At 54.0% G+C, this 15,422-nt stretch overlaps 4 protein-coding genes across 4 annotated transcripts; 2 read left to right on the forward strand and 2 right to left on the reverse strand.

The window, feature by feature from the left end:
• Positions 1-1,045: 1,045 nt before the first annotated feature.
• Positions 1,046-5,421, forward strand: NGA_0130700 (nadh:ubiquinone oxidoreductase complex i intermediate-associated protein 30; the record flags this gene model as incomplete). Its single annotated transcript, XM_005855415.1, has 5 exons — positions 1,046-1,299; positions 1,491-3,061; positions 3,969-4,063; positions 4,133-4,447; positions 4,550-5,421. The coding sequence occupies exons 1-5, from the start codon at positions 1,108-1,110 to the stop codon at positions 5,419-5,421; spliced, it is 3,045 nt and encodes a 1,014-aa protein (XP_005855477.1). The 5' UTR covers positions 1,046-1,107.
• Positions 5,422-5,778: 357 nt separating this feature from the next.
• NGA_0131300 (uncharacterized protein) lies at positions 5,779-6,561 on the reverse strand (the record flags this gene model as incomplete). The annotated part of the gene is made up of 2 exons (XM_005855421.1): positions 5,779-6,140; positions 6,288-6,561. The coding sequence occupies 2 exons, from the start codon at positions 6,559-6,561 to the stop codon at positions 5,779-5,781; spliced, it is 636 nt and encodes a 211-aa protein (XP_005855483.1).
• A 2,407-nt stretch (positions 6,562-8,968) lies between these two features.
• NGA_0131100 (protein kinase) lies at positions 8,969-10,120 on the reverse strand (the record flags this gene model as incomplete). Its single annotated transcript, XM_005855419.1, has 1 exon — positions 8,969-10,120. One exon carries the CDS (start codon positions 10,118-10,120, stop codon positions 8,969-8,971), a length of 1,152 nt encoding a protein of 383 aa, XP_005855481.1.
• A 2,308-nt stretch (positions 10,121-12,428) lies between these two features.
• NGA_0130400 (uncharacterized protein) lies at positions 12,429-13,655 on the forward strand. Its single transcript, XM_005855412.1, has 2 exons — positions 12,429-12,746; positions 12,959-13,655. Exons 1-2 carry the CDS (start codon positions 12,488-12,490, stop codon positions 13,519-13,521), a joined length of 822 nt encoding a protein of 273 aa, XP_005855474.1. The 5' UTR covers positions 12,429-12,487; the 3' UTR covers positions 13,522-13,655.
• Positions 13,656-15,422: the final 1,767 nt, after the last annotated feature.

The raw sequence follows: 15,422 nt of genomic DNA on the forward strand, positions 1-15,422 counted from the left end.
TGGTCACGGCCTTGACGAAGACAGGATGCAGGCTCAGCACGTTCATGTACCCGTCCCAGTTGTCTAGGGGAATGCGTGTGAAGATTTCGGCGGGAGTCCAGCCGCGCCACACGTCCAGATCCACGGTGACCACCTTCGCCAACACGAGCGCCGCGACAGCGGATATCAGGCCCACGTTCAGCAAAAAATTCAGCTGGCGAGAATCCACTCCCTTCGTGGCTGCGAACAAACGCACCCGCTCCTGTAGCGAACGGGGTGTGTCGGCCGCGTCATGCTCAGAGAGGGTCTCCAAAGAGGTGACAGGCGCAAAGGAACGGTGCTCTTTCGCGTTTGCAATCTCCTCGTCCTTGGCCTGCGTCTTCACCCACCGGCGAGATACACATGATGTACGGGCAGGTGGAACGCAGGAAGGTAAAGGAAGACAAGTGCTGGGTCCTATGCTGCTGCTCCGGCTGAGATGGTGAAGTCCGGGCGTCACAGGGACAACAAATGCCCGCACAGCCCCTAGGCACAAACAAAACACCGCCAACACTCCCACGTCCAGGCCTCGTCCTCGCATGCTTTAAACCTGTGAATGCCGTGAAAGTGTGGTCGTTTCGACGTGATTAGATGTGACTTCAAACACCTCCAAAGAAATGACCATGCCACCCCAGCCTCGCTGACTTGGCGGGGATCAAGATCGGGGCTCCACAATGTGCCCACGGGCGGGCAACAAACCAAAAACGTGCTGTGCCCCTGAGCAGGTTGTGTCCTCGGATGCAGGCACGACCCGCGGTGGGGACACCATGTCAAAACGAGGGCATCTTTCCACGGCGGCAATAAAAATCATGCCTGTCCTGGTACGCAACGCGAACAGCCCGACGGACTGTCTCGTAATTTCCTCCCGAAAAAGAACATATCGCTACGCGTTCTAGTCGAAAAACGCGGCAAGCTGCCCATGGCCCTGTGCCCTTGACGAACCGAGGTGCGCCTTGTTGTTGGAATGGACGAATGTTTGTTACGAGATCTTTTTCTAATTTGAGTCCATATTCACGCACAACACGGTACCAGGCTCTGCCGCATCAATTTTACCTCCCCGTACCGTCAGGAGCCACTTCCTCAGGCTCCATGGGGTGCAAAATGATGGCGCAAGCTTTCATCGTCTGCCTTCTCACCTTGGCAACGTCCCATTTGCTACCATGCACTGCATTTATGCGCCCTTTTCCACAGCCGTCGCATGCTGCACGGGGTTTGGGTGGGGGCCGGCCACGTCAAGGCATTATGGTCATGCAAGAAAGCTCGTCCTCCAAAAAAGGATGGGTAAGTGGGGTGTACATGCGTTCTTACGACGGCGTATCACGTGCGTGTCCTTCAAGCATACCATACAGGCGTGTATGGACTTGTGTAGCGTTTACACCGGACGATATGTTGTCCCAGAGCGTGCCACCAGGCCCGTCGCATTGGTACGCCCCTCACTGTAAACCCCCACGCCTTGCATCTTCGCACCACAGCCCGTGGGCCGTGCCCTCCGGACATTTCTCTCCTTCAACGGCCCACGTTTCCTGAGCGGGCGACGGAAGAAGAAGACGAGCGGGGGAGTTGGACTTGCCACGGCTACGACGGTCACCCCGCAATTAGGCGCTGATTTGCCCGTAGGGCACGGGATCGTTCTGGTCACGGGAGCCACGGGTGGGGTCGGCCGCCGCGTGGTCAGCCTTCTGTTGGAAAAGGGGATACGTGTCCGGGCCCTGGCCCGGAATGAACAGAAGGCCTTGGCCATGTTGAATGGAGGGCAAAAGCCAGAGCCGGGGGCTTTGTTAGAAATTGTCAATGCCGACATCCGCGACCCCGCAGCCCTGACGCCCGAGTTAATGGAGGGCGTGACCGCCGTAATCGGATGCACGGCGGCAATCGTGCAACCCAAGTCCGGCGACTCGGAGGACCGGGCGAAGTACTACCAAGGCATTGTCTTCTACGAACCGGAGACGTTGGACTCGCCCGAGGAGACCGATTTTGTCGGCGTGAAGAATGTCTTGGCCGCCGCCAGCAAGTACGCGGATGTGAAGGGTTGCAAGAAATTGTACAATTGTGCGCCGGCATTCATAGACCGCTGGCAAGACTTCGCGTCCCTCGACGACGTGGTGATGGGGGGCACCTCGGATTCGAAATTCACTTTGGTACCGGGGGCGGGAGAGGCCGGGAACGAGGACAGCCCGAGCCGAATCGCTGGGGTGTTTGAAGGGATGGTGACTACTGAGAGGGGCTTTGCCAGCGGGGGGTTCACGTCCGTGCGGACCCGGAATTTGGAGCCGCCCTTGGATTTGACGGGCTATGAGGGCCTGCGCCTGCGAGTCTTGGGGGACGGGAATACCTATAAGATCATTCTGCGCGACTCAGACCAGTGGGACGGACCTTCCTGGAGCACCATGGTGCCCACTCAGGCGGGGGAATGGGCAGATTTGGACGTGCCGTTCACGTCCTTGATACCTGTGGCCCGGACACGGAGCATCCCGGCGGACCAACGTCAAGCCTTTCGCTTGGATCAAATCTTTGCCATCCAGATCATGCTGAGTAAGTTTGCCTACGACGGAGAGGTGAACCCGACGTACAAGGACGGACCTTTCAAGCTCGTCATCCAGTCGATCGAGGCCTACATGGGCCCCAGTGCCCCTCGGACTCCTCGATTCGTCCACATCTCCTCGGCGGGGGTGGAGCGACCCGGGCGGCCGGGGGTCGTCTTGGAGGAGGAACCGCCCGCCGTGCGCATGAATGACATGCTGGGTGGGATCCTCACCTACAAGCTCAAGGGGGAAGAGGCGATTCGCGCCAGTGGTCTGCCGTACACGATCATTCGGCCTTGCGCCCTGACCGAAGAGCCGGCCAACATGCCCTTGGAGGTGGACGTAGGGGATACCATCAAAGGGAAGGTGAGCCGTGATGACGTGGCACGTCTGGCGGTGTACGCCTTGGCGTGTCCGGAGGCGACCGATTTGACGTTCGAGGTGAAGAGTTCCCTGGCTTTTTCGCAGCAGTGGACGGCGGAAGATGCGGCCCGGGCCCCTGTGACGGACATGACTCAAGTGTTTGCTCAAGTCAAAAGCCTGAGCCAAAAATAGCTTGGGGAGGCACGTTTGGTTCGGCATACACACACAGGACGGTTTTTTATTTTTTGATCGAGTAGCACTGGGCGTATTTCGTTTGACCGTCCCCGAAGATGTTTGACTAAGGCGCGGCGACAAAACTGTCATGTATGCGTTCGGGCAAAAGCCCGCCTCAGTACGGCTTTTCCCACCTATCTTTTTCTTTACAGTTCGCTTTTAATGACTTATACACATGTGTACTGGCACCATTTTGGCGCGACAAGACAGTGTCTCATGACTTGGAGCTTCCGCAAGTTTGCTTTTACTCGCTTTCATTCGTCTCCCTGTTCCTCATTGCGTAGAAAAGTTGACGTATTCGTGCACAGCTGTTCCCTTGATATTCTGGAACCTACGGCCCCCTTCTGTCCCTCCTCCGATTATCTTACGTGTCGGAGCTTGAGACACGTAAGATGAGCGAAATTATCAAAACACGGGCCAGATCGGCGCCAAACACCGCTCATTAAGCTGATTGTGGCGGCCTTCTTGGACAGATCGGAACGGGCAAGCGATGCACATTGATATTGTGGGCACTAAGGAAGGAAGGAATAAGCCCTATATTTGGTGCGTATTGGATCCAATTCGACAAAATTTTCTGACGCAAATTCGGATGTGAAATTGATTGGAAGAAAGTCTTTTTAAGTTTTTTAACTCGAAGAAGGGCAAGGCCGAGCCAACAACGTACTGCAACGTACAACATGCTCTACGCTTTGTTGTATGTCTATATCCCCTTTGTGGCTTTTCAAGCGCTTAGATAACTATCGTTTGACGAGGAAAATGATTTTTGATAACACTTGAAACTTCTTACTTCTCTGATGGGGCTCATTCGATTTTTAAAAAAAAACTTGACAGGCCGTGCACAAGTGAAGCCGTCGACCTCACATCTCCCGCGTCCCGCCTACAACTATTTGCACTTACTTCAGGCAGAGAAGATATGGGCAAGAAGAGTAAGTAGGAAGTTTGAAGGGATGGTGTCCTCCAATTAGTGACAACTTTCTTATTTTGCGAATCTGCAGGTGCGCGTGCACTGGCGGCGGCCCAAAGACGTGCCGGCAGGGGAGGTGGACTGACGAGCGATGATGAAAGGGAAAGCGTGGCTTCAGACATGTCTTTCCTTTCACAAGAAACCTTCGAGGCTTCCACACCAGCTGGTGTCGAAGAAACAACGGCGCCAGGAGCTGGTGCAGCTGCGTCAAGTAGGAACAACGGTGATTTTGCTGACTTGCTTGAAAAGCTGAATGAGAAGAGGACGACGGCTCGAGAGGATTGTTTGCGGGAGCTTATAGCGGGTCTTCGATCGTACACATTCGTGGACCAGGCCATTGCCAACCGTGAGTCGGTATTCTCGAGCCTAGTGGGACTGCTCCGGCGTTCCCGAGAAACGGAGGGGGTGTTGTGTGCAGAGGCCTTGGGCATGATGATGCTGTTAATAGGGCCCGAGGAGGACGAAATATTCAATCTTGTCCGAGCTCCTTTGGAATTTGTGATAACCCGCGGTCAGTCGGAAAGGATGCGGATCGAAGCCACCCGCGCCCTGGCCCTGGGGTCGTTCATATGCAACACGGAGGAGGAGAGGACACTGGCGCACTTGGCCTTCTTTGAAGCCCTCTTCACCGGGGAGAGCGAGGGAGGGCGGGCGTCGGAGGAGCTAAAAGCGGCGGGTGTAGATGCCTGGTCCTTGCTTTTTACGGTGGCGCCGAGAGGCTACAATACCCACGAATCTAGAGCCCTCCTACTGGAAAACTTCCTCCCTCTCTTGGATGCGTCCTCGGCGGACCTGCGGGTTGCCGCGGGCGAGGCGATTGCCTTGCTTCGCGAACATTGGCGGCAGGAAGGGCTGGCCGTGCACGACGTCTCGGCGGACGAAGAGGAGGTGGTGGACAGCATTGTGGACCGGCTCCAGGACATGGCGCGGGAAGGGAGCAAGCGCATGAGTCGGAAGGACAAAAAGGCCCAACGTGCCTCTTTTCGCGAGATCTGCTCGGCAGTGGTCGACGGCCAACGTCCCGAGGAAGTGATTAGCTACCGCACTCGGAGTTTTCGTTTGACTTCGTGGGTGAAGATGAAGCAAGTGGAGGCCCTCCGGGACTGCCTGCAGGGGGGCTTCTTAACGGCCTTGGCCCAAAATACCGTCATCCACGACATTTTTGACCTCGACCCCACAGCCTTCGACGTGCCCGTGGAACGGAGCGTGGTGGCTAAGAACAGCGAGCTGGGTCGGTGGCGGACCACCACACGGTCCAGAAATCGTCGGTCCCGGGAGAAGGCCAAGCACCACTTTACCGAGGAAGGGGAGGACGCGTGAGACTGGCTTGACACGAGCGGGTGGCCAGCGGAAGATCCTGATAGGTCAACATCCCCTGCGTATGTGACGATGTAAACGGGACATGAACCTATCAGAAGCCACGGTATCTTGGATCGGAGTGCCTGTGACGGTTCTGGGCGTGGTCTGGGGCCGGTGTGTGGGACAGAGAAGATGGGGCCGCGAGGGCAGGCATCGAAGCAAAATCATAATCCAAATGGCGGTGGGCTACGGGAAACAAGGGGGGGGTTTGAATGATGGTAATGGTAGGAGGCCAGTTGTCAAAGAAATAACTGGTCTTGCTCCGGTCCTGCGCAAGTCTTTTTTTCTGGGGTACGATACAGATCAAAGGCGTGCCGGTCATATTGAAAACAGTCGGGCGAGCGCTCTGGACAAGGAGTCGATAGGGATCATCATCAGGTCCGAGATGTGCTGGCTGGCCTCATCTCGCCTCTTTCTCCCGCTCTTTCCTCTCCCCAACCCATTCTGGTCTTGCCAGTACGTCGTGATGTTCGACCCTCCCCCCCCTTGATACATGGAACCATCGTCCGAAAAATAGTCAAGTCGATGCTCCATCAAAGCCGTCACACCCAGGAGTCCCTCTCGATCCGCGCACCGGTACAGTTGCCGTGCCTCTTGATAGCTACTCGGCCTTTGTAGCGCGGCCTCCGCGATCAACGGCTGTAAGTCGAGCTTGAGCCGTTGCAAATGGAGGGCAGGGACTGTCAGGGTAAAAACAAGGGATCCAAGGGGGTGAAGACCTCGCAGACAATGCCAATACTATACTACTACATCTTTCTAAAACCTTCACAGACACCCGAACAGTTTTTCAATAGGCTAACATGCACGCGAGACATGCCACGAATTACCTTGCAGATTGTATGTCAGGATCTCGCTGTTGATCACCGCACAGTCCTCGGCTATAGAGCGTACACCATGGACTCGTGCCGAAAAGGCCTCGTACGTCGGGGTACGGACGAAGGGAACATCTCTCGCGGCTGATTCCAGCTCTGGGTTCGCGTCCATGCAGGCGCGGGCATACTCCACGTGAAGCCGACGCTGGAGCAATCGGGTCATGCTCTGCACCCGCTTCTGACGTTGGATCCACTCGGGCAACACCCCATTCCGCTTCAGCACGTCCATGAATATGTCTGTCGTACGATCAAGGCCTGGGGTGCGCTCCCGTTCCAATTTCCCCCTGCGTTTCAGGTTGGCAAATTCTCCACGAATCATGCTTAATTGGATTCGCTCCTCGACCAGGGAAGCTACCCCGGTCCTTCGACCCCGTTCGATGCGATTTTGGGCGTCCTCCCCTTGCTCTTCAAGCACGTCATCAGCAGAGCCTAGACGCTTGGCCAAATGTTTTTGTACTCCTTCCTTTGTCTCCATCATCCGCTTCTTCATCGCCATCTCCTCCCTGGCAAACATTGTCCCGGCTGGCACTCCTGGGTGCGTCAGATATTGTCGCCCAGACACGCCAGATGCATGAGTCTGTCTCGACCTTTTCCTTCGAGAAGAGTTTTGGTCGCCGTTGCGTCCTTTCTTCTCCTGCGTTGAGGGTAGGGCGGCTGGCTGATGTGTTGCTGCATCCGTGAGGTGGCGGGCAGTTATATACCTCGCCACGAGGTTTTGTTCACCCAGTGGGGAAATGCGTATCCGCATCGCTGTGACATAAAGTTGTACCCAACATGAATAACAGTTGAGGCATTGACTTGGCACGAGAGCGGGATTTTCATGGACCTCTTTTTTTCTACTTTTGTCTCACAAAGCCCCCGGGATCCTCGCACGACGGGTCGCCTCGGTTCAACTTGCCGCCAGTGGGGGTTACAATGGGAGGTATACGTACTGCCTACGATACAAACGATTTCGCTTAAATTTGCGCGTTTTTGTATGTGAATATGATGCTTGTACCTGAATCTTTAAAAATACTTACATAAGGCCCCTGGACGACAAATCAACTCATTAAGGCAGGCCCCGAGATCCACGTGCAAGCAGGATAGAATTGAAAGGTGCTTGTAGCGTCCTTACCGACTAATACGGTTCGTTCTCACCATTTCTGTTATAATACATTTTTGTAGATCTGTACGGGTAATGCCAATCTGTGGCTGTAATCCCTTACCAGAAAAGCATCCCGATACAGCTTGTCAGCTTTGGCATGTGTATAGGATTTGATCCAAACCAGCGCACACGACATCTTCGCGCGTCCCCAAGTGGAAATTCTATGGTAAATCGAACTCTTGTACCACTTATATCCCAACCAATTCTGACCACAATCTTTCACTTGGACGCTGTCGTAAAGGAAGCTCACTGCTAGAACAAATGCGTGAACAAACGATTAGTTCCTTACTTAAGCACATAATTCGGTCCCAAACATTACACACCAGTATCGTGGACATTCAAGCAAGATACCTCCCTAGATAGTATGCATCCCACTGATCAACCACACTATTCGCCCCCGAATACTTGTCTATTATGCCCTCGAACCATCTTCTCCAGCATTTCAGTGGAGAGACATTGCATGCAAGTATTGTAGACATCACAGCAAGATATCTCTGGTCTCCGGACGCATTTCATGTCTGGCAACAAGTCATTGATCTTCACACATTCCTGTCAACATTCTTGCACGGCATCTCCCCACCGCGGTCACCACGCTTTTCATTTCGCCTCACTTGCAGATAAATACTTAATCAAGGAAGTCAATAATAAAAATGTCTACAAAAGACACGGCAAGCAGCACATGGACATGGCATCCCCACGAGGATGAATACCCTCCGCTAACCCTTCCAATTCTTAGTTCCGTATGCCACCGCTACCTTCGTAAGGCAATAAGTGGACGCGTCATGTCATAATGCCGTCACTCACCTGCCCGCTGTACGTCCACAATGATCCAAGCCAATTTAATAATAAATACAATAGTTGTGTCCGGAACCCTCATGAGATATCAATCGGGTCCCTCTGCTGTGGTTTTACTACGCACCCTGTGTCGCTTGACATAGCGCCAGCTCGTCCTCGTGCCTCATACTCTGCTCCTTATGTTTACAGAATACATCTTCTCTTTGTCCTTGTCTTATCTTTGCCATTACTGTATCAGCACCCAGCCTGAATCCGCATTCAAGGCCCGGACATCGGATACTTCTATGTGGCCGTACGAGCTTGGAGGCCTGTGCCTCGCCTTTCTACCGTCCATCATCATTTTTTAAGCTACCGACGATACCATCGCCAGCAGGTTGCCAACCCCCGCTCTTCCACTCTATGTTTTCGGGTATATATATATCTGCCTTAAGCTTTCTCACTCTGACTCCGAGTGTTCCTTTTCACTCTTTCTGTTCATATTTTTGGTCTCTTTCTCTCGTGCGGACTTAGATCACTCATCCGCCTGCACAATGGTAACAACATAAACGGTGGTTTTCATTAACGACTTGCCGACATATCTACAAAATGTGGCAGCGGCAAGCTTTGTCACCCCAAAACACAGGGCTTCGACGGCCATACCTGTCCTTGCAGTCAACAATCATAACATTTGCGCGTGCTGTGCTCGTCTGTCCCTCCTTTAATTTTCGTCCTCGCTTTCCTCTTCGTCAGTGACAACATGCATGGCATCCGCGAGCTCAAGCTCCCCAATCTCGTCCACACCCGACGGTGTCACCACAAGCGGTGCCGCCCCGGATTTAAACTTGTCCTCGCGGCCCGTATCTGACCCTGGTGTATTCAAATCCCCCTCCATAGAAGCCGGGACCGAAATAGGAGACAAGGTGGTCGCTCTCCGAGACTGCGGCGGCTGCAGTTGCGGTTGTCCGGATGTATGCTCTCCAGTCTTGTTCGTCCCGTCCGTTGGCTTCTGCGAGGGGTCATGACGTTCCTGTTCCAGCGTCAACACTACGTCCAGGGCCCCATTGTGCCGCCAGATCCACTCCAGGCAGTCCGTGACCACCTCGATCTGTTGATGCAACTCGCGAGGGCTGGGAGCATCTAAAAACTTGACCGATTTGGCACGGGCACCTTGGAGATGACCCGCGGCGATCTGCACCGCTGTGCGCTCTTCCATGGAGTCCCCAAAGGACAACAGGTTCTTCAGTGGATGTCCCTGAGAATTCTGAAGCTGCGTGAGTTCGTGGGCGAAAGCTGCGGATTTCCAACACAACGGATCGCCAGGAAAGTACCGTTCGTAGTTGGACCGGGCTGAGACGACGCGGACAGAGATTCCTAGCACAGCCATAAGACCAGGCATAAATTTTGACACACAAAGCTCCACCCACCCAGTCTGCGCATTCGTGATGATCAATACAGTGCCATATTTTGTCGCCGCTGTAATCAAGCCTGCGGCGGCCTTTTCCAGTTCCGCAAACCCCCGCTGTAGCTCCGAAGGCAACTCGTCCAGCCCTCGGCAATGGATGAGTTTTTTCCTGTCCACGAAGGAGGAAGGAAATAGCGTATCGTCCCAGTCGAGTATGACACAGGTTTCTTGGACGGCATACGGGCCCAAGACCACGTCTGCCGCAGGATTCTCGGCCGCTGCAGAGCAGCACTTTGATTGAATCAGCCCAGGTGCGGCAATGTGCGATGGAGATGAGGAAGTAAAAAGCGTCGGTGTCCCAGGGCCGCCGAGGCCATCGCCACCGGCTTCTTCGAGTTCCCGCAGGAGGGCGTCTGAAGCTGCATGGGGGGAAATATCCGCGTCAATGTGTTGAACACACTCTGCCATAGATCAAACGTCGTGCGTGTTGTCTGAGATGTTAATAATTGAGCCGCCTGTCTGTGGTGCCCCTCGAAAAATACTGATGCTGCTTCTCGAAAGATCTCAATTTGGTGACTTGACACGCTGAGATTATAGACCGATTCGACAGAATTGTCTGTAGCGTTGCAATGTCACTACGGCCACTACCCTTCGGTTGGAGAGATGTATGGGAGTAGGGGTGAGTCATGAGGGTGCAAGTTTTCAGGTTTTGATGGTCTATGTTACAAGTTCTTCAAATCCTTGGGGGCCAGACTCAGGCAACAGCTTTCTGCCTTTCAAAATATAGCGCGATGAACCACTGCCCCTCAGCGTCTCACGGCCGCAGTACACATTTAATTTGGAAAAACACGACAGATATATGCAAGTCTTAAAAGGTCCGACGCGCGAAAACGAAGGTTCATGAGGAAACAAAGGAGAGCCAAGAGAAAGGCAAGAGGACACGGGCACCCTGTATCTTTCGCCGCGACGTGGCTGCGCACTCCAAGAAAACACATACGACAAGTCAGCTCAAGATGCAAGGCAGGCAAGGTTCCAGCAATGGTTGCTCGCGACGTGCATGGACTGTCCACTTTGAAGGTGTCAAGTGCAAAGGTTAGGGCGCAAGCTCAATTCTGTCCCCCTCGCCCACAGCTTTCCGGACAGACCAGATGGCACACTGGGGACTCCTGGGCGATGCCAGCCGCGACTAAAAAGACGGGCAGATTCTTGGTAAAACACACGAGCCGAGCGGACATAACACATGTTACTATGCGTCAAACACCCGACCCTGCGTATCGCGACCAATCAAAGTGTTTGTCCCATGTGTCAACAGCAAGCTGACGAAGTGCTAGCGCGTGCGTCTTCTATACCTGTCCTACGAGTTCTGTGCTCGCCAACCGGCAGTCCTGAACCGGGCGTGAGGCGCCCATGAGTACCCCACTTGACAGGCACTTTTTCACCCGGGCCGCTTAATTCCGTGTCGTGATACCGCAAGGAGCTTATTGTGATGAGTTGCGTGACACGTCCGACCTAGGCAGGTCCGGGATGCCGATCCTTTTGTTAGATATTCTCTCGCGTCTCTCTCTCGATGCCGTCAGGAGTCCGTAATTCTCATTTTATCCCCGCTCAGCCCGATTCCTCGAATCTTCGGTCCGCCCTGCATTCTCCGAGAGCAAAGGGGGTGTTTTGGAGAAAGGTGTCAAACCTGAGTGGGGCCCTTGCACGCTTTTTGAAATCCCTCATCACTTTCTGGGGCGCAGCATGATGTCTGATGATGTGTTGATGAAAAATGCTTGAGGCATGAAATGAAAGGTGGCTAGACATTTTGAGCCACCGGAACACAAATTCCCCTTTTTTTTTCTTCTTTGAAGTCAAGTTGTTACTATTTTATGTGAAGAGATCTGTATTTTTTTTTCAATTCCTCTACCTAGTGAATTAAAAAACACCCATGTGACCTTGTGTATCGCAATGCTTCGGACGAATGTGTCTCCACCTCCTGGTGAGAAGACGACTTGCTGCAAAAGGACAAGCGGCATCGTCAACTTGGGTATGAGCCAGTATATATCATGTCTAGAATAGGCCCGTGGCAGCACCATCGGGCACTTTTATTCTTGTCGGCAATGTCTCCAGGAGTTTCCGCTATCTTGAAACAGGCGGGATGGAAGGAAAATGAGTCCTTTACAAAAAGAACGTGAGGTTTGCTGGAAGGATTTTCGGTCCTAAAAGAGCTCGATGAACAGAGAAGTATGATCATACACCATTTATAACTGTGTCATCGTAAAGGATTGCTTAAGTGTCTTATTTGGTTCTGTAGAAAGCATTTTCTCTCAATGCTTTCAAGTCAAATTTTGCTGCGTTCGAGGAAGAGCTTGTTTTGCAAGCTGTGCGAGCAACCGCGAAAGCTAATTCCAAAGTCGCGGTTTTGACTCAGGCTAGTCTCTCACTATTCAGAATTGTGAGTATGATGACAGGGAGTGAAGCCTTCACTGCCACTGTCAAGGCCTGTATTAATGCCGGAGAGCCATAATTAGAATATCCAGCGTCCTGACCGATCCGATCCGTCCGCTGCTTGCGTTGAGGACTGCGGTGATACCATCCATCTCTATTTCTGTTTGTATACAAATCCCAAGTTTCCAGGCTCGGTCAATATTTGAGCAGATACCCAGTTTTTTTGTTATTTAACGCCTGTCGTAGCTTCCAAAATCATAGCCGCCTGATCACTACACCAGCGATTCGAGGGAAGGTCCAAGCGAGGAGGAGGACCTTCTAGCTCCATTAACTAAGCTGTCTCGTTCACATACCAACAGGAGATTGCATTTGTTTCTACCATCTGTACTTCCTGTACTATTGATAACCATGACCGCAACAGTGACTGGCGGAAAGACTCGGGAGGAGAACGAGCAAGGTCAAGGGCAGGAGGAGCTGAAGCTACAACAGGGGGGAAGGAAACTACGGGAGCATGAAGGCCGGGCGTTGACACCGGAGCAAGTAAAAGACCTCTGTTTTTCTTTAACCAAGCATCCGCGTGTAAAGGCCTTTCCTGTTTCCAACGCCCCCGAAGATGTTCCTGCCGGCATGCAAATCAAGACTGTTTATTTTGTTCGACACGCCGAAGGTAAGCACCCACTTGAACCCGTGCAGTGTCTGAACAAAGGACGCCTTCCTTTCCTTGTGCATCTCCCTGGTAAATCCGTTCAGCTGTGTACTTCGCACGAGCAAACATGCATCTTTAATTTGACTTACATACTTTCTTTCAAGCAAATGCTTTTCATAAATCGGTTCGGGATCATTGCTTGTCTGTCTTTGCTTTCCTCGCAAACTGCACAGCATTGCACAACGAGGCATTTAAAATACGTGGCCGGGCAGCCTATGCAGATCCAAGCTTTCTCGACCCTAAATTGACGAAATTAGGAGTATCGCAGTGCCTGGCACTCAAGCCATCCGTGGAAGCCATACAGTCTTCCATCGACTTGGTGGTTGTCTCCCCGCTGCGCCGTGCTCTCATGACAGCCGCTCTGGCGTTCGATCACAGAAGGGAGGTCTCATGGATCGCGCTTGAAACCGTGCGGGAGCGGATTGGGAAGAATACCTGCGATAAACGGCGAAGACGAGGAGTGCTTGAAGCCGAATACCCGGATGTAGATTTTGAGAACATAGGAGAGGAAGACACACGGTGGACTGAGCATCACAGAGAGACGCCTGCAGAGATGGCAGAACGGGGATTGGAGTTCTTGGCGTGGCTTCGAGGGCGTCCGGAAGATCGGATCGGGGTCGTCACTCATTCCGCCTTCCTTTCCACCCTGTTCGCCGAGGTCTTCGAGTGCGCGGACCCAGCCATGTCCCGCTGGTTCGAAAATGCTGAGCTGCGTGCCGTTTACTTGATTTTGTGATTTTAATAAAGAGAAAGGCCAGGGGTGGGACGGATCGGGGAGAGCGGTTTTGGAGGACAGAACAGAAGTCTGCGTATATTTCCTTGACCAAATGGTGTGAAAATCGAAGACATAGTAAATACCACATGATACGGCTCTTCTTGTTCCCCATTTGTAAAAATTAGGGACGGTACTATTTATTCTTTGATTTTAAATGTGGGAAGTCGATCCATCACAAAGGGAGACAAAGGACCTGCCGCAAACTTACATGTCCTCAGAGCCCCACGTCAGTCCCTCTCTCGTATGACGGCCCATGCTGTCAGGGTGCTGATGATTTCGGCAACAGTCACTGCCGCCGTCGCTAATGTTTGAAACGCTATGGTAACTGTGCCTGCGCGATGTTCCTAACTTGCTGCCGCTATACACAGCAACGTCCCTCCCCCCCGCTTGCTCCTATCTCCCCCACGATCCCTCCTTTCATCCCCAGAAGTGACTTGCCCACTCTGTGCTCCAACGTGCCAAACGTGATACCAGGTCCTCGTCTACTTTCTCTTTCGCTTCCTTCGCCGGATCCCCTGCCATCCGTAGGGAGAACGTATCCCTTCCCTGCTGCCCACCTCTCGACGGTTTAAGCTTGGTGACAGTTGGCACGCCTTCGGCCAATGCGAGTCATTTGGCACCCCCGCCCGGACTATTGCTTGCGCTGGTACTTCCGCTCCCACCCCCGCCCACGGGGCGGGGCAAGGTCTCAAAGCCCCCCCCCCCGACGACTGCCGAGGCCGTGGGCGGCTCCCAGGGCGCAGGCAAACCTTGACCGGCTTCCACTTTGGTGAAAGACCCGTCCGGATTCACACGCACCATCTCCAACTTGCTCAGCACCTCTTCGGTTGTCAACTGCCGAGGGCGTCCCTGCGGGTCGAGGGGCTGGTCTCCTGGAGGGTGTATGAAAGGAAGCATCACATCCGCATCGCCGGGCAGGGGAGGTAGGCCTTGCCGACGCCGGGCCGCCGCTTGATTGGCACGCACACGGTCGTAGAGAGCCTCGATTTCATGCGCCCAAGGTGGGGGCGATTGGTCCGCCCGCGGTGGTAAAGGCTGGATGGTGTTGAATGGACTTGGCGAGGCGTCGGGCGAGGCCGCAGGGGGTGCGATTGTCTGAGGTCGGGGGAACGCGTTGCCAACAGATGTGGAGGGGGCCGCGAGCGATTGAAAGCTGGACTCGGTGGAAGAAGACGTAGGGTCATCGACGGGGCGCGACTCGACCTCGCCCTGCGATTTAGCCACCCGAGGGTCCGCATACTCGTACCCCAGGCGAGCCATGAACTCCTCGATGCCCATTTCCTCCTCCGCCTCCAGGGTGCTCCCGCTGCCTTTTTGAGAGGAAGCTCCACCCCCAATGTCTTGATAGCGGCCCATATCCTGGATCCCTTGCGCCGCCGCCGCCTCAAACGCCGACCATTCCTGGCCCATGCCCGCACTCGGCACGTTGAACTTACTCGCCGTCTCCCTCCCCACCGCGTCCTCCCCCAGGCCGTACCCCACCAGACCCTCCCGATTCACCCGCCGCGCCTCCCGAATGATCGCCTCCGTGTCCTCTACGTTGCCCGCCGCCTTCAACTGAGCATAGTCCGCGTACGGGTCGTTACGGTGGGTACCCTGTGCTTTCACGAGACCGTGCTCGCATCGCTTCTCCTCCTCCTTCTCCATCTGCCGCACCACCTCCCATCCCACCTGTTCCCGCTCCTCGGAGCTGTAGTATTCCTCGTACGCGTCCCCTTCTGTCTCCCTTTTCCCTTTCCCACCGAGTGCTTCTGATGTTGGGGGGGGAGGGACCATGCCCATTTGAGTCATCTGGCGTCGCATCTCTTTCTCTCTCGCTCTCGCTTCCCGCGGATTTTCATATTCGTAGCCATGACGCGCCA

This window comes from Nannochloropsis gaditana, assembly GCF_000240725.1.
Source record: "Nannochloropsis gaditana CCMP526 unplaced genomic scaffold scaffold201, whole genome shotgun sequence".
Classification (NCBI taxonomy): Eukaryota; class Eustigmatophyceae; order Eustigmatales; family Monodopsidaceae; genus Microchloropsis; species Microchloropsis gaditana.